This window comes from Prionailurus bengalensis, chromosome E4 (assembly GCF_016509475.1).
Source record: "Prionailurus bengalensis isolate Pbe53 chromosome E4, Fcat_Pben_1.1_paternal_pri, whole genome shotgun sequence".
NCBI classification, from domain to species: domain Eukaryota; kingdom Metazoa; phylum Chordata; class Mammalia; order Carnivora; family Felidae; genus Prionailurus; species Prionailurus bengalensis.
The window spans coordinates 165,333-184,010 of record NC_057360.1 but is presented as its reverse complement, the minus strand read 5'-3'; the positions used below and the strand labels follow the sequence as shown (position 1 = coordinate 184,010).

General features: G+C 49.4%; 1 protein-coding gene and 1 long non-coding RNA gene across 6 annotated transcripts in view; one reads left to right on the top strand and one right to left on the bottom strand.

Annotated features, from left to right (window-relative positions):
• The window catches only part of DISP1 (dispatched RND transporter family member 1), a 183,865-nt gene that overhangs the window by 13,883 nt on the left and 151,304 nt on the right, over positions 1 to 18,678 (bottom strand). For all 5 annotated transcript variants that reach the window (XM_043567755.1, XM_043567756.1, XM_043567759.1 and 2 more), the window contains one exon: positions 5,605 to 5,634. In XM_043567755.1, coding sequence (XP_043423690.1) covers positions 5,605 to 5,634 — 30 coding nt within the window. The remainder of the gene's footprint in view (positions 1 to 5,604; positions 5,635 to 18,678) is intronic.
• LOC122475696 lies at positions 7,837 to 8,753 on the top strand. The gene is made up of 2 exons (XR_006295282.1): positions 7,837 to 8,025; positions 8,156 to 8,753. It is a non-coding gene; the product is annotated as an uncharacterized LOC122475696 (long non-coding RNA).

The window sequence follows — 18,678 nt, the reverse complement described above, 5'->3', positions numbered from 1 at the left end:
CCGGGAGTGTGTCAGGAACAGATGCAGTGGGAGAAGACACCCGGCACTTCAGACGTCCATCTGCTCCTCGGGAGACCAGCTATGGTCCACACGCCTGCGTGGAAGGAGGTGTGGGGGGGCAGAGGACCCAGCCCCCATCTCCTCCAGACCCGTTTCTCTCCATCCTGTGCTCTGTCAGCTCTTAGAAAAGAGCTCAGCCCACAAACAGGCTCACGTACCCATGTCTCAAGAATAACCAAGCCAGGGGTGCCTGGGGGGCTCAGTCGGTTGAGCGTCCAACTTCAGCTCAGGTCACGATCTCATGGTCTGTGGGTTCGAGCCCCGCGTCAGGCTCTGTGCCGACAGCTCGGAGCCTGGAGCCTGGAGCCTAGTTCGGATTCCATGTCTCCCTCTCTCTCTGCCCCTCCCCTGCTCATGCTCTGTGTCTGTCTCTCAAAAATAAATAAATGTTAAAAAAATAATAACCAACCCCAGACCTCCCCACACACCTGCTGCTGTCCTTCCAGCGAAAACTATAATGAGTGTGTCAGACTGAGCCCCACGAGGGCGAGATGTGCATTTTCTTCACTCAGTTAGTGTAGCATCAGTGCCCTCTCTTCACCGTGTAGCCGTGGCAGCCTGGCCTCCGTCTCCCCTCCTGTCACCAAACTGCCGCCAGAGCCGTGTCCTCCAGGCGCCCCTCCCTTCCGTAGGACCCTGGACCTCCCCGACCTGACATCTGCAGGTCTCATGTGAACTCTGTGCTCAACAGAAGTTGACTGAATGGCATTTTCTAAAATTCAAGACGTATCTTGCCAACTTGAGGTTGAACTTGAGGTTGGCAAGAGAGAAAAAAAGAAGCATTTCACTTATGGACAATTACCCTCAAATCCTCAACAATGTTAGCTCCCTTGGCCGTGCCGATGGCTATTTCTGGCTCCTTACTCAGGTATTTGTGGGTTATTTCCTCAAAACCAGGCCAGTGGTTTCACGAAGCTGGTGGCTGCAAACGTCACTCTGAAGGAAGACGCCGTTGGCTCATGTTCACATTCCCATCACTCGACCCCATGGGTCTGGCCTTCTGGGGGGACTGACTTCAAATTACATTTTAACAAGGAAATCAAAATACAACATAATTACGCTTCAAGGGAGCACCGCCCCGGGCGATTCTCAGCCCTGCGGTCCTCAAGGTCACCACCTCCTTACGAGGAGCACTGGCTGTTCTCAGGCTCTACCTGTAGCACCTCACTTAAGTCTTCAGCTTTGCGAGACGCAGTGAGGCACAAGCAACTTACACAACGGTCCAGAGTCACGACACCAGCCCAGCTACAAAGTACGTCAGCCCCGGGGGGGTGTCGCAGCACAGTGACCACGGTCAGTGACGCTGTGTGCGCAACTGGGAGCCGCTGTCAGAGCAGATCTTAAGAGACCTCATCACAAGAAAAGAAAGTCCTGTAAGTCCGTGTGGTGGCGGATACCAGCCAGACCGACTACTGTCGTCACCTCACAGTATCTACAAATACTGGGTCGTTAACGTTGTGCAGCTGATGCTAATATAATGTCACGTGTCACTTATAGTTCACAAAAAGGTCACAAATGGGAGCCCCGGAGTCTGGTTTGAGTCGGGCCTCCTAACCACCATGGTGTCACCTCTCGTCCTGAGCACAAGGGAATAAGTCTAATTGGCAGAGTAGAATGTGGCTCCCCCAAATTCACATTTTAAATTAAATTCCCAAGTCACACGAACAGTTAATTTCATGATGCAAAACCACACAGGTCCACAGGCCTCTGATTCTGAACGCTGTTCTCGAGCCTCCAAATTCTGGATTTAAAAACTCACTAAAGTAAAATTAATGCGAGGTACCACGGAACGGGCTTGTGAACGTAATTCTGGATGTGACGAAGCCACCGAGTCACAGACGCGGATTGCGGCTGTCCGAGCACGAACGCCGTTTCGAGAACACACCGGGTGCTGAGGACCTGCACATTTATCTCCAGCTCCACCAGATGCAAACTGAGATCTCCGGAACTGGGTCCTTTGTCAACAGCACATTTGAGACTTTCTGTTCATGGATTCAGACTTAAAAAGGGTCCTTTACATTTAGACCTTCGAAGTACCAGCCCTGGGAAGTGGGAAGAGCCCAGACTTGACTTTAAGTGGCTCATTCTTCTCTCAAATCACCAGCAGTTGTTCGCTGCCGCCTACAAACAGGCTGTCGACGCGGGTGGTGGGCGCCCCAAGTGCTTGGCGTCCACACTGTGGGCTAATTTACCCGTAGGCTGACTTTTTGTTTTGTGTTCTTGAAAAACCTGCACACACAGGCACCGCAGTCTTAAAACCCTCCTCAGCAACGGTTTCCCTTCCCCGTGACAACATCTGGTTCAGACCCCTCCCTATGAGAACATCTGGCTCGGACCCTTGCCCGTGACCACGTCTGGACTCTTCCCGTGAGAACATGTGGTCTGGACCCTTCCCGGTGGCGACGTCTGGTTCGGATCCCGCAGCACCGTCCCACACCAGGTATCGCGCTGACTGCGCGTGGACGCCACACGGCACCCGTGACTCCCACCTGTGCCCTCCCGGCGTCCCGGAGCGCTCCCCGCCGACACGGCACACGCTTCACGTGCCCACCCTGCCCAGGGACCACTGCTCATGTGCCGCGAGCTCCGTGGGGAGAAGACCCGACTCTTCTGGGGAAATTACACCCCGACGAGCGTTTCTCCTCTATCCCACGTTGGTGTCAGGGTCTGTGCTGGAGTCCGAGGGGCTGTGGACACCACACGGGAAACAGAAGCTTCACGTACAGTAGGAAGCCCAGACGGTGGTTGTGATGTTAAGATAAAAGCCTAACAAAGCAGGACAATTTCAGCAGGAAAGGAAATTAAATATGGCCCAGAAGTGTCACTGCTACATTTTCCACTAACTGCAGTCCTGGTGAGTCTGGGTTCAAGGTCTATGTTCTAACTACATTACAAGAACAAAGCACCCGCACGTTACGTTTCTGAAGGGTGAACCGCGTGCTCAGGAGAAGACCCGTCAAAGGACCCCTGGTGCCACTACAGCGCGTCCTCCTGCGTGGCACGGGATAGCGTCTCACATCTGCCCGGATTCTGGGGCTCTGCATATGACACCTGCGTCTGTCCCCTGCCCAGCAGGCCCCGCGTGAGGCCGCGGCGATGCCTGGGCGCCCCCGCGTGAGGCCGTGGCGATGCCCGGGTGCCGTGCGCAAGAGCTCACGGCACCTTCCCAGGAGGGCTGAGAGTCAGAGGGCACGCGCCCCTGCTACAGGACGGGAGGGGGACGCCGCAGGGCAGGGGGACGCCGCAGGGCAGGGCCACCCACATGTGTCTGTGGCTGAACTGTGCCCTGGACAGACAGGCCTCCCTGCAGTCTTCACAAGCGACCCTCACCACACCCCCAGACGTCAGCCACTGTGTTAGTGGGCTTCTCCGGGGAAGAGCAGGTATTTCCCATCGGTCCAAACAAATGAGCAAAAGCCTCACAGGGTAACTTATGCTGGTGACACCGTGGGGCCCGTCCTCCCATAATGGGGCCTCCGCTGCTCGGCAACACCACGGGGCCTGTCCTCCCCCAACAGGGCCTCGGATGCTGGCGACACCGTGGGGCCCGTCCTCCCACAACAGGGCCTCCACAGGGCACTTTCCTCTCTCAGCTCACAAAGATGCCTTCCTCTGCCTGCCGCCCTCCCCCCCACCCCGGCTCTCTGGGAACAGTCTCTCCTTTCTCCCCTTACCCTGAGCAGAGAACATGAGCGCCCTGGACACAGGCCTCCCCGCGACGGAACACCCAACCCTGAGTCCCTCAGCCTGGCTTTGTTCCCGTGACTCTTCTGAACCTGCCGAAACTGCGAACTAGTCCGGGTCCTTGGCCTCCCTGAACTGAGCAGTTACCCTTTCTTCCAGAAAATCGCTTTCTCCTTGGTTTCTCCCCTTCCAGTTCCCTTAGTAACTGCTCCGTATCCCTCTTGTCCTTGGGGTTAGGATCAAAATGTTATTAATCATAATTTTTCCCACGGCATCAGCTATCAGTTTAGTGGGAAGAAAGACAGAAGCTTGAGAAACTTCCCCAAAGCAAAGAGGACACAGAAAACTCTTTCTTTGTTGGGAAGAAATAAATACAGTGCACAGGTAGCATCACAGATCAAGGGCACGGGCATCTGGGAATACACACGGCAGACACGAATCTCACCCTTAAGGAACTTGGAACCTGATGCCGAACATCAGACAACTTGACAAATACAAAACCAGGTAGAGAAATACGTGTTTTTAGAGGGATACAGATGAACGTTTTGTGAATTCAGCAGAGATGACTTCCAGCTACAGTGGGGAAGGGAATCAGGAAAGGCTTTTCTGAAAAAGTTGTATTTGTATGCGTATATGCTGAAAAGAAGAAATTAGGACTTTTCAAAATACCAATCTAGTAACAGGAAAAATATGTATGAATCTTTTCAAAATGCAAAAATCCTTAGAAAGGGCTTTCTTATTTGTGGAAAACTGGAAATTCATTCTCCAGACATGTCATATTTACTTGTATAACTTCTTTATCTTCTGCCACAATTCTGTCTGCAAAAGGGAATAAACAAAAAGTGTATACGCATACAACGGAATATCACTCGGCCTTAGAAAGGAGGGAAATTCTGACACCTGTTAGCATCGGACAAACCTGGAGGGCAGCACCTTGAGTGAGGTCAGCCGGTCTCGGCAGGACGAACTCTGCGTGATTCCACTCACAGGAGGGGTCGGCTGGCCCGGTTCACAGAGCTGGAGACTAGAGCACTGGGGGAGGGCGGACGGGGAGCCACTGTTTCTGCCTCGCAGGACGGAAGAAGCTCTGGACGTGGCGGTGGCCACGGTGGCGCAATAACGTGGACTTTAACGCAACGAAGCCGTGCACTTAAACGTGGTTAAAATGGTAGATTTTATGCCGTGTATATTTTACCGCAATTTCAAAAAATAAATAATTTTTAAATGGAAAGGGAGTTTCCTAATTAAAATTTATGTAGTAATTGCACTTGGAAGAGAGGATCAGGCCCCCTGACCAGGCTTCGGTTATCAGGGCCTCGGTTCCTCTCTCGGGTGCACTGCAGAGATCACTTGGTTTCCCACGAAGCACCAGTCTGCCACGTGGGACCACCACGGCAAGCACGCCACTGAGGAGACAAGGCTTTGGCTTTTTTGCAGAAACAACGATCCACCTAAAATTTTGCTTTTCTACTGAAAAGACAAACCTTCAAAGTTTCCACCTCAAATACCACCTCCATTTGAATACGGTGGCATTTTTAGCAGCAAATACAGACAACCCGCCTGAACTCCAGCGCCACAACCCCAGGTCAGGGCAGAACAGTCTTTCTCCAAGACAAGGAAGACCACGAAGGAATGAGAGGCACCTCGGCCAATATAAACGATTCACCACAAACGGAATCTAAACCTTGAGATCAACACCAGTTCTGGAGAGGGAGGATCGCTCTGGCAGCCAGCTCAGGGGAAATTTACTTTTCCTTCAGAAAAATATGAATGAGGGAGGCCGAAGCAGTGTGAAGAAAACACTGCAGGGAAGGGCATGCAATCACTTTACTACTTAATAAGATGATCAGATTACTTTACCTTTTTGGTAACTTGAAAGGTCTGCACGGTCTGAAAAAAAGCAAAGGAAAACCCATCAGAAACGTGGCATCGTAACAAAGGTGTGCTCGCGGCATCTCGACCGTTCGGGCTGCTGTGGGGGTGGCGGAGGTGGGGCGAGGGGAGGGTGACCCAGTGGCTGCCGGGGCCGGGGCCGGGATGGTCCGCACCCCGCAGGGGTCAGGGTCATGGCGCCTGTGCCCAGGGGTCCGAGCCTGCGCCCACACTGCCGCCCGGCGCTTCCAGGCCCCGGCACCTTCCCGTACCAGCAGCCCTCTACTCCCCCAGGACGGGAGCGGCTCCTCCGTCCGTCAGTTTCCTTGCATCCGCTTAGCACCTGTCGGCTCCTCCCTCTTAGCCTCTGCCACCCACTCCCTGCCCCGACGCGCGTGGACCAGGCGTCTGGAGAGCCCCAAACTGGACGTGGTCTCAACCCCCGCGCATTCTATTCCTCCCACACTAACTTTTTCCATGGTAAGCGCTCAGCCAACATTCGGTGAGCCAACAAAATTCACCAGTGCTGTCGCACTCCCGCGCACAGCGGTTCTCACGATGGGGGTTCCTGAGACCCTCCCCGGGCCCGAGGGGAGTCCCTGTTCTGACTGGATGAGGGAGGGCACACGGCCAGGTCTCTTGACTTCGCATGTCTCACCAAACAGCACAGCCAGCACACAGACTGCAGAGGCAGACGTGAGAGTCCGTGTCTTCAGTTAGAAGACACCAGACAGATTTACTCACCTCATTAAATTGTTCTTTGGTTTGGAAACTAGAATGATTTTTCATAACAAATGTTGTGTTAACATGTAAAGAGCTTATTACTGGTATTTTTAAATGAGTTAACAATATTTTATTATTTTAATGTTTATTTATTGAGAGTGGGGGGCGGGGCAGAGAGAGAGGGAGAGAGAGAGAGAGGGAGGGAGGGAGGGAGGGAGGAAGAGAGAGAGAGAGAGAGAGAGAGAGAGAGAGAGAACCCCAAGCAGGCTCCAAGCTGTCAGCGCAGAGCCCGACGTGGGGCTCGAACCCACAAACTGTGAGCTCATGATCTGAGCCAAAATCAAGAGTGGGATCCTTAACCAACTGAGCCCCCAGGTGCCCCATCGATTAACATTTTAAAAGTTTTAATTCCAGTGTGGTCGTATTGGATATAACCTGAATAAATAAAAGCTCTTTGGGACCCTTGATGATTTCTGAAAGCATAAAGGGGTCATGACATCAGGACATTCGATACCCAATATGCTAACTTAAGGTACGTACCTGTCTGTTGGATAAATGACTGAATTTCCTGGCTGGGCACCCTCTCCTAGACCAAAATCCTGTGCGAGCTTCCTGTGCTTTGAGGAAACACAAACTCTGTCTCCCACCCTCTGGGGTCCTCCGGTCTGGGGGCTCTGGCTTGTACGCACACACCTAAATTCTGATGATTTCCCCCCAAATCTTCTACAATTGTTTCTCTCATGCCCAGGTATTACATGCCCGAAATTACAAAAGGTAAATTTTGTAATAATTTACCTTTATCTGATCTTTTCCCATTTGCATTTCACAAAAACAAGCCTTTCTTTTTGGAACCTATATGTAAATGGGTTCTTTAAAAATTGAATTAGAGGACACAAGGACAAAGACAGGCACAGCTCGGGTTTGGTCGGCGCACTCGTCAGCGGCGAGGCACAAAGGCGCGTGGATGCTGTGGAGCGTGGCCTCGGACCCCCTGCACACACGGCCGGGGGCCTGGAGCCATGCCACTGAGCTGGTTACTACTCGGGGCACCCGGGGGGCTCAATCAGTTAGGCGTCTGACTCCTGAGCTCAGCTCAGGTCTCCATGTCGGGGTTGCATTGGGCCCCATGCTGGGCATGAAGCCTGCTTTAAAAAAAGTAAAATGGTTACTACCTAAGGAGGAATGAAGAACATTTAATTTTGGGGGTAAATCTACCCCAAACCCAAAAGACTATATATTCAATATAATTATATATTTTTTTTCTTAAAAAAAATTTTTTTTAACATTTATTTATTTTTGAGACAGAGAGAGACAGAGTGTGAGCGGGGGAGGGGCAGAGAGAGAGGGAGACACAGAATCCGAAACAGGCTCCAGGCCCTGAGCTGTCAGCACAGAGCTCGACGCGGGGCTCAAACCCACGGACAGTGAGATCATGACCTGAGCCCAAGTCAGATGCCTAACCAACTGGGCCACCGAGACGCCCCCATTATATATATATTTCAATATAAGTTTTATTGAGATATAATCCCCAAACCATACATATGATCCATTTAAAGTGTACAAGTCAGGATTTCTCGTGCCTCCACAGACCATCTTTAAAGAACGTGCTGCCTGAACACCAGCGATGAAGCTACTCATGACTCATGAGCTTGGAGAGAAAACCTAGAGACAGAGCAGGAGAGCAAGGTGCCAAACAAAGGAGCAAATCACATAACTTGTACTCAAAACCTTAACCTTTCACCCCGTTTTTAGGTCCTACACTGTCAAAACCACCTCCTGAATTTCCATGAGAACCAACTAGACTTCGTGTCTTTAGGTCTGAAGTGACCTCGGAGCCACAACCTGGAGCAGCTGGGAAGACATGGTATTTTCTTAGGTATGTTTTGGGTTGTAACAAACATAAATATTCTCTTTCCTCCTACTCACCCCACTAACTTTTTTTTAAACAGATAAATTCATGGGTCTATGACTAGTTTATTCCTTAGGGGCTGAAACAACCAGACTCATCACTGTCTTTCTGCTTGCATAAAGACTTCATTTTATGTTAAATTTTGGAAAATAAGTGGAGATTGTCACATCTGTTGAAAAAGAAAACTTGGGGTTACTACCAAGTAACCTCCTGGGAAGCCATAAAATCCCTCTGAACCTTTTATCTTAGGGGACACGACAGTCAGATGTCAGAAACGCCCGAAATACACCTACAGGTGGAGCCGGGACCCGTCGGAGCTGCACTGTGGTCGCGGAAGCGCCCGTGACACTTCATTCACCGGGGGCGATCTTACCCCCCTGGCGACAACTTTCTGATTTGCTGCTTTTAATCTCCAATAGAGCCTGCAGGACGATTTTTCACCTAAACTCGGCCTTGGGTTGATAAATAACAACTTCTAAAAACAAATCTAGTCTCTTTTACAGAGTGAAAGTCTTTTTCCAGAGTTCATTCACCTGTTAATACCACGTGGTCAAATGCACGCCCCAAACCAAACATAGTACCTCTGCCTGTTCTTTGGTTAGGTTTTCAGCCTTTTTCAACTGGATAAAACCCCAAGGCAGGTGGCATTTGCTCGGTGACACGGTCACAAGGATGCACTGGGGGCTGGGCACAATTCCCAGAGGGCTAGCTGGGGTCCCTCCCTCTCCCGCAGGAGAAAGTGTTTCTGCACACAAGTGGGGGACAGTGACATTGCTACGGGACGAGGCTCCCATCTGCTTAAGAAGCACTTACAACTCGGGTTGGGTACCGGTAACGAGCCGTAAGCCGTCCCCGCACCTGACCCCTGAGAACAGGCGCAGCCGCGAGAGCCTGGGCTCCAGGATCCCGTGGCCAGCGAACGTGCTGTGTGCACAGCCCTCGGTCAAGGGCACAGCGTTCCCACAAGGGAGGCCAAGGGGTGCAGAGCATGGTGAGCACCATTATGGGGTTGAGGCGGAGAGGCAAGGGAAGTTTTTAAAAAAGGTAACAGAAAAAAAAGTATGAGAGAAAAGTTAACAAGAAACAGAAGAAAATGTGGAGAGGCTACACATGGTGTTTCCTTGTTTCCCTCACTGTTTAGCTCTCTTAGTAATGTCCGAGGAGAGAGTGGGAGGCCGTAGGGAGGGGGAAACGATCAGGAACCGTGAACGGTAGAACCTGCAGTGTGCACGTGATGCTGTGGTCACACGAGTGGAGCCGCCGTCGTCACCACTCGTCACTGTGACGGCACCGCTGGCCGTGCTCCCCGTGCTGTGACTGTCCTCCCCGGACCCCCTCTCCCTGCACCCCTCCCCTCCAGCAACCACGTGTGTTCTCCGGGTCGATGGATCGGTTTCTGCCCTGTTTCTGCCTTTGTTTGTTGTGTTTTAGAGTCCACAAAACCATACGGTATTTGTCTTTCTCTGATTTATTTCACTGAGCATAATACCCTCTGGTCCATCCACGTTGTTATAAATGGCAGGCTCTCACCCTTATGATGGCCGAGTGATATTCTAGTGTGCACGTGCACGTTTCTACATACCACATCTTTCTTTAAATTATTATTTTTTTAACTGCAGTATCTTCTTTATTTAAATAATCTCCACGCCCAATGTGGGGCCTGAATACACGACCCCGAAATCAAGAGTCGCACGTTTGGGGCACCTGGCGAGGCTCGGTTGGAAGAACATGTGACTCTTGATCTCGGGGTTGTGACTTCAAGCCCCACGTTCAGTGTAGAGACTACTTAAAAATTAAAAAAATCTTAAAAAAAAAAAAAAAAGGCACGTGCTCTACTGACTGAGCCAGCCAGAGGCCCCATTACCACTTCTTCATCCACTCGTCTGTCAGCGGTCACTCGGGCTGCTTCCAGACCCTGGCTACTGTAGATGACGCTGCCATAAACACAGGGGTCCACACATACCTTCAAATTAGTGTTTTCATTTGCTTTGGGTAAATACCCAGTAGTGATTACTACTAGGGTAGTTTTTTGTTTGTTTTTTTAATTTTTTTTCAACGTTTTTTATTTATTTTTGGGACAGAGAGAGACAGAGCATGAACGGGGGAGGGGCAGAGAGAGAGGGAGACACAGAATCAGAAACAGGCTCCAGGCTCCGAGCCATCAGCCCAGAGCCCGACGCGGGGCTCGAACTCACGGACCGCGAGATCGTGACCTGGCTGAAGTCGGACGCTTAACCGACTGCGCCACCCAGGCGCCCCTAGGGTAGTTCTATTTTTAACTTTTTGAGGAACCTCCACACTGTTTTCCACAGTGGCTGCACCAGTCTGCATTCCCACCAACCATGCACGAGGGTTCCTTTCTCCCTGCATCCTTGCCAACACCTGTGGTTTCTTGTGTTGTTTCTGGCCATCCTGACAGGTGTGAGGTGGTATCTCATGGCGGTTTTGATCTGTTTCCCTGATGATGAGCGACATTGAGCATCTTTTCATGTGTCTGTTGGCCCTCTGGATGTTCTTCATGTATTTTGGACACTAACCCTTTATCAGAGGCCACATTTGTGAATATCTTCTGGGAGCCTTGTCATTCTGTTGACAGTTTCCTTCACTGTGCAAATGCTTTTTTATGGGGAGGGGCAGCAAAAAAAAAAAAAGCCTTGTTATTTTGGTGTAATCCTAATAGTTTATTTTTGCTTTTGTATCCCTTGCCTCGAGGGGACGTATCTAAAAAAGTGTTGCTAAGGCAGATGTCAGAGAGTATACTGCTAATGTGTTCTTTCTGGATGTTTATGGTTTCAGGTCTCACTTTTAGGTCTTTAATTCATTTTGAGTCTATTTTTGCATACTGTGTGAGACAGTGGTTTCATTCTCATGTCGCTGACCAGTTTTCCCAACACGATTTGTCGAAGAGACTCTTCCCCGTTGTATACTCTCGCCTCCTCTGTTGGAAATAGACCCTACAAGCCTGGGTTTATTTCTGGGCTTTCCATTCTGTTCCACTCTTTTTTTTTTTTTTAACTGAGGTAAAACTGACATAATATTATGTTAATTTCAGGAGCGCAACCTAATGATTCCATATTTGTATACATCAAAAATGACCACCAGAAATCTGGTTAACATTTATATAGCTTTGCACATTTCTGAACAATTAAAACCCCTGAAGGAAATATACTTTCTGCTTCATGACAATAATCAAATGTCAGTAAGAAAGTGCCCTTTAAAGTAGCACGTTTTGTCTCAATAGTCCCACTGGATTGTGCCTTTTTGTAAAAGGGCAGCGTGCAAATAACAACTTTTCAGTTCAGCGCCGAACTTCCATGCACCAGAGCGGATGTGTAAGGTCTGTGCCACGGGGTAACACCCACAGCTGCCTGGGTGATGGATCTCCTGAAGGCTCAGTGGACGTGACCAAGTGCACGTCCGTCCCACGCACCCTGGGACTACACCCAAGTACAAAATACACCAGGCGGGCGGCGAAAGGGCCGGCAGAGGAGGACTGACATTACAGAGCATCTAACAAACAGCAAGCACTTTGTAAATGTTAAAGAGGATATGTAGCATATTTTTCCCTTTTTTTAAAAAAAATATAATTTATTCTCATATTGGCTAACATACAGTGTGCTCTTGGTTTTGGGGTAGATTCCCATGGTTCATTGCTTTCATACAACACCCAGTGTTCACCCCAACAGGTGCCCTCCTCAATGCCCATCACCCACTTTCCCCTCTGCCACCCCCATCCACCCTCAGTTTGTTCTCAGTATTTAAGAGTCTCTTGTGGTCTGCCTCCCTCCCTCTCTGTTTGTAACTATTTTTTCCCCTTCCCCTCCCCCATGGTCTACTGTTACTCAAGTTCCACATGAGTGAAATCATATGATTATCTGTCCTTCTCTGCCTTATTTCACTCAGCATAATACCCTCCAGTTCTATCCACGTTGCTGCAAATGGCTGGATTTCATTCTTCCTCGTTGCCAAGTGGTATTCCATTGTATACATAAACCACATATTCTTTATCCATTCGTCAGGTGATGGACATTTAGGCTCTTTCTATAGTTTGGCTGTTGTTCAAAGTGCTGCTATAAACATTGGGGTACAAGTGCCCCTACGCATCAGCACTCCTGTATCCCTTGGGTCAATTCCTAGCAGTGCTGTTGCTGGGTCGTAGGGTAGTTCTATGTTTAGTTTTTTGAGGAACCTCCACACTGTTTTCCGGGGCATATTTTAAATAAATACTGAGGATGAGGAAATTGTCTACAGCAAAGTAGGAAACCTGGTGGTAGAGACGTGAGGGAAATCTGGGACCGGAGATCGTCGGCTGGTGACCCTGGACGAGACCTTCCATTTCCCAGCATTTGTGAGAAACGAGAAAGAGCCACGGATGAGCTGGCAGGGTGGCAGGTTTCTGCAAACCGGGGAGCACTTGCCCAAAACAAGAACGGCACCCCCACCACTCACTCCCCGTTCATCTGCAGATGCTGTCAAACCTCATTTAGGAAGGCTGTCAGGAGACAAGGGCCCTATAATTTGCAAGCGCTGCAAACCTTTCCGGGTCCCTTCAGAAGAGGCAAATGGCACTACCAGCTGAACATAATAAAAATAAATGGCATCACGCACGTAGGCCTAGGTAGAATGAGAGACTGTTAGGAACCCTGAACGTTTATCTCATTTAATCTTTGTTTTCACGAGACAGAGAGGAAGGTCCAGGACCACAGAGCAAGTCAATGGAGAGGTCTCAAAGGCACATTTCCCGACTCGATCCTGCGTTTTCTGGCCACGATTGGGAGGGGTGGGTGTTGGTGCCACGAGATCCTGCTTGTAAACAGAAAGGAGGCGGAGTGGGAAGGCCTCATTTCAGGGCAAGAGAGCGCAGGCCAGGATGCTTACGGAGGGGTGGACTGCAGCGAGCTGACGGCAGCTGACGTGCGCACCTGCTAACAGAAGGTTGGGTAGACGCTGGCGCCCCATGGATGCAACCCCGTGCAGGGAGTGCACACACATGCGCACACACTGATACAGGAAGAACACCCAGGCAAACCAAGTGAGGACTTTCACAACAATTCACACTGTACTTATAGGAAAAACTAAATGCAAAATGTGTAAATGTGTTTTAAAAATGTGGAGGGGAACATGGCAAATCGATAGCCCTGTTTACTGCAGGGGAAAGAATCAAGGATTCGCGTTTTACTTTGTATTTTTGAATTCGTGAGAACGTATTCATGAATTAGCTGTATAATTAAAAAGTGAAAGAATTTTTATAAAGGGAAATTGCATATGTACTCATGTAGGTGCGTGTGACTCAAGTCAAGAAATTAAAAATTTCTCTCACTGATACAGAATCCTATCAACTAGATAAAAAGAAGTAACACTATCCACAGATCACCATTTTTATTTTATTTATTGAAAAAAAAATTTCTTTGCAGTTATTTATTTCTGAGAGACAGAGAGGGACAGAGCACAAGTGGGGGAGGGGCAGAGAGAGACAGAGAGGGAGACCCAGAATCCGAAGCAGGCTCCAGGCTCCAAGCCGTCAGCACAGAGCCCGACGTGGGGCTCAAACCCAAACCACGAGATTGTGACCTGAGCCGAAGTGGGATGCTTAACCGACCGAGCCTCCCAGGTGCCACTCAGATCACCATTTTTAAAGAACAAAATCCATTTCGTCCAAAATCTATAGTTAATTCTGCTTGATTCAAATATTTACTGCACAGTTTAAGTGACTACAAGCAATTTCACCATCATTTTTGGAGTTGCTAGCTCTGGGCTCCTGACCAGGGATCAGGTTCAGGAGGCCTCAGAGCAGGACCTGTGGAGTCAGAGCCAGGGCCACTGCTCTGGGCAGTGTGCCAGGAAACCGTGACCCCCCTCCCTGCCAGACAAAAATAATTAGAGAATAATACAAGAAAATAATCAGAACTTCAAGGCGTAGTGCAAACATTAAGTGGTCAGGAGACAGGGAGCGGATGTGAGGAGATAGTAATCCTAAGACAGGTGCTGAACTTGACATGAGAAGCAGAGCTCGAGCAAGGTCTGGGGGGCAGGCAGGGTTCAGACAGACAGAGGCAGAGGGAGAGGAAACACACATCATACAAGACACCTTCCCGAGCAGACTAAGCAAGGTCCCCAGAACAGGGGCTGCAGCATGGGGAAGCAGGATGTGGTAAAATGCAACCTCTATCCCAGGACACAGGATGTAGTAGGTGCAACCTCTATCCCAGGACATGGGATGTGGTAGGTGCAAACTGTATCCTAGGACATGGGACATGGTAGATGCAAATTCTATCCCAGGACACAGGCCGCGGTAGAGTGCAAACTCTATCCCAGGACACGGGACGTGGTAGGTGCAACCTCTATCCCAGGACACGGGATGAGTAGGGTGCAACCTCTATCCCAGGACACGGGACTTGGTAGGTGCAACCTCTATCCCAGGACACGGGACACGGTAGGGTGCAAACTCTATCCCAGGACACGGGACTTGGTAGGTGCAACCTCTATCCCAGGACACGGGACTTGGTAGGTGCAACCTCTATCCCAGGACACGGGACGCGGTAGGGTGCAAACTCTATCCCAGGACACGGGACATGGTAGGTGCAACCTCTATCCCAGGACACAGGACTTGGTAGGTGCAACCTCTATCCTGGGACATGGGACGCAGTAGGGTGCAAACTCTATCCCGGGACACGGGACATGGTAGGTGCAACCTCTATCCCAGGACACGGGACTTGGTAGGTGCAACCTCTATCCCAGGACACGGGACGTGGTAGGGTGCAAACTCTATCCCAGGACATGGGATGTGGTAGGGTGCAAACTCTATCCCAGGACATGGGACGTGGTAGGTGCAACCTCTATCCCAGGACATGGGACGCGGTAGGGTGCAAACTCTATCCCAGGACACGGGATGAGGTAGGGTGCAACCTCTATCCCAGGATACGGGATGTGGTAGGGTGCAACCTCTATCCCAGGACACGGGATGCAGTAGGGTGCAACCTCTATCCCAGGACACGGGATGCAGTAGGGTGCAAACTCTATCCCAGGACACAGGATGCAGTAGGGTGCAAACTCTATCCCAGGACACAGGACGTGGTAGTTGCAACCTCTATCCTAGGACAGGGCATGTGGTAGATACAAACTCTATCCGAGGACACGGGACGTGATAGATACAAACTCTATCCCAGGACACAGGACATGATAGATATAAGCTCTATCCCAGGACATGGGATGTGGTAGATACAAACTCTATCCCAGGACATGGGACGTGGTAGGTGCAACCTCTATCCCAGGACACGGGACATGGTAGGTGCAACCTCTATCCCAGGACACGGGACACGGTAGGTCCAACCTCTATCCCAGGACACGGGACTTGGTAGGTGCAACCTCTATCCCGGGACATGGGACACAGTAGGGTGCAAACTCTATCCCGGGACACGGGACGTGGTAGGTGCAACCTCTAACCCAGGACACGGGACGTGGTAGGTGCAACCTCTATCCCAGGACACGGGACATGGTAGGTGCAACCTCTATGCTAGGACAGGGGACGTGGTAGACATAAACTCTATCTGAGGACGAATGGTCTGGTGGCAGGAGCAGGTGAGTGGATGGCAGCCCAGGTTGGGAGCCAGTGCAGGGGGTTTACACAAATGACGCTGAGGGGAAAACAGAATGACTTCGATCTTCCTTTAATGATTCAGAAAACCTGTGAGAATCTTATGAATATGGGAGTAAAAATTATTAGTATGTACTTTATAATATATAGGGTATGACCAGAAAAATGGTGAAATACTGAATAAACCAGGTTGATATATCCTACGTACCTTAGAACGCATTTCCACACTCACTGTTGTTCAATATTTATGTATAGTGATGTACTTTAGGTACAATTAGAAACCCCTAAAACTACATTTAACGTATCTTTATATAATGATACCTTCAGCTGAGTGAAGTCAGTGATAATTTGGATGATATCACAGAGAGGCTGTCCAAAAGATCAGTCTGGAGGTTGGGGGCATAGCTTTAGAAGCACATTTTTGAGACTTACGTTAAGACTGATTCAACAAATACATATTTCATTACTGTCATTTAGATAAGAAAGACATATAAACACTTGTCACTTTAAAAAAAAATTTTTCCACTTCATTTACCTCTAAGTTAGTTACCATATAGTGTAATACGGCTTCAGGAGTAGAAGCCAGTGACTCATCTCCTACGTATAACACCCAGAGCTCGTCCCAACAAGCACCCTGCTCAATGCCCACCCCCACCCCCATCAACCCTCAGTTTGTTCGCTGTATTTAAGAGTCTCTTGCGGTCTGTCCCCCTCCCTGTTTTTATCTAATTTTTCACTTTCGAAATTTTATAGATCTTATCTAAAAAAAAGGAAAAGCATCTTGCATTTTTGCTACAGAGTATACAGATGATAGAAACAAGGGTATGTGTGTCCACTATAACCTCAGTGAAGCCACCCCTGCCGGGGTTACTGCTCGGACGAGGCCCCCCTCGCACCAGAGACCGAAACATACTCTTCCTTCACAAACGGGCTGGTTTCCTTCTCCTCCAAGCTCTTCTGCTTCCAGTTTTTAGTGAACGTCCACATTCGGTTCCATGTCAAAACTGTTGTTTGAGCTCGAAATGACAAGAAACCTCATTAACCTTTCTTAAATTCATTTCCCACCCATTTTCAATTATTTTGCCCTACAAAATTACTCAGTAGGGCACAAGTGTGAGGGTGTTACAGAAAAGCCCAAACCTTTGAGGGGAGTTCCAAAAACAGTAAAAATCCCCAGCATCAAAAGGAATCACAACAGTGTAACCAACATCGTGCGGCTGCTGTCCAGGAGGACAGGCTAGTCCCTCAACATCCACAGAAAGTCTTTAGTTCTGCTTTTAAGAACAACGTAGAGTGGGGGCGCCTGGGTGCCTCAGCTGGTGGGGCAGCTGACTTCGGCTCAGGTCATGGTCTCGCAGTTTGTGGGTTTGGGCCCCGCGTCGGGCTCTGTGCTGACAGCTTGGAGCCTGGAGCCTGCTTTGGATTCTGCGTCTCCCCCTCTCTCTGTCCCTCCCCTGCTCACGCTCTGTGTCTCTCTGTCTCTCAATAATGAATAAACGTTAAAAAATTTAAAAAAAATGCAGACTGAACCTGAGTTTTCTTCCTTAACTAAATTTGCTCATAGTTATCCATTAGCTGCTTAAAAATTAAGTTGATGTGGGGCACTTGGGTGGCTCAGTCGGTTGAGTCTCCGACTTCGGCTCAGGTCATGATCTCACGGTTCGTGGGTTCAAGTCCCAGGTTGGGCTCTGTGTTGACAGCTCAGAGCCTGGAGCCTGTTTCGGATTCTGTGTCTCCCTCTCTCTCTGCCCCTCCCCTATTCATGCTCTGTCTCTGTCTCAAAAATAAACAAACATTAAAAAAAATTTTTTTTAAATTAAATTGATGTAACTCAACTGCTAAAGACCTAATAAATAAAGATCAAAAGCAAAACTTGAACAAGCTCGGTTTTTATAACAATAATACTGACGAAAAGAGTTTTCTTCTCAGCCAAAAGTCCAAGGTTAAAAGAATCAACTAAGCTTAAAAGAATTCAACTGAGAACAAATGAGAAAAATTTTCTGAGGAAAAATGAGGAAAGCCCCAGCAAGGCGGGACCCACCTGCTCTCAGGCGGCAGCGAGGGCCAGCAGCCCTGGCACCAGTGCCGCTACGTGGGTTCACGGTGGTGTAGACTCTACGCCAAAGACACCCCAACACCACGGAACAGCTTATCCTGAGGACAATGTACCAAGACACCCAGGGCTAGAGGTTGAGAGAGCCTGTTGCCAACAGCGTCAACCTTGGGCCCCGACACCTCGGCTGTAATGTCTTCATCTGTACAATAAAGAGAGTCGGGTTAAATTATTTCTTAGGTCCTTTCCAGCTGTGAAATTATACTGCACTCTCTGGAGTCTCAGATAATTCAAATCGCCACCTGCATGTTATGACGCCACGCCACGGTGACAGCCGAAAAGCCAGGCTCCCCTAATCAATACTCTGGGTGGAAATACATCATGCGAATAATCAATACAAATGAGCCTCCAAAGTGTGGGTAAGAACCAACGTTTTAAGACAATTTGGGGGCACCTGGGCGGCTCAGTCAGTTGAGTGCCCAAATCTTGATTTTGGCTCAGGTCACGATCTCACGAGTTCAAGCCCCGTGTCAGGCTCTGTGGGATTCTCTCTCTCTCTCTCTCTCTCTCTCTCTCTCTGCCCCCTGCACTCATTCTCTCTCTCTGCCCCCCAATCATTCTCTCTCCCTGTCTCCCCCAATAATAGATAAACTTTAAAAATGCTTTGAACAATAATGCCAACCCTTCATGTTAATAGTGACAGAGACTTTTCTAATGGCTTAATGATAAAACTGCTACAGGGCTTGGGAGGAGTCTCCCCGCGTTGGCTTCGGAGGGGCGTGG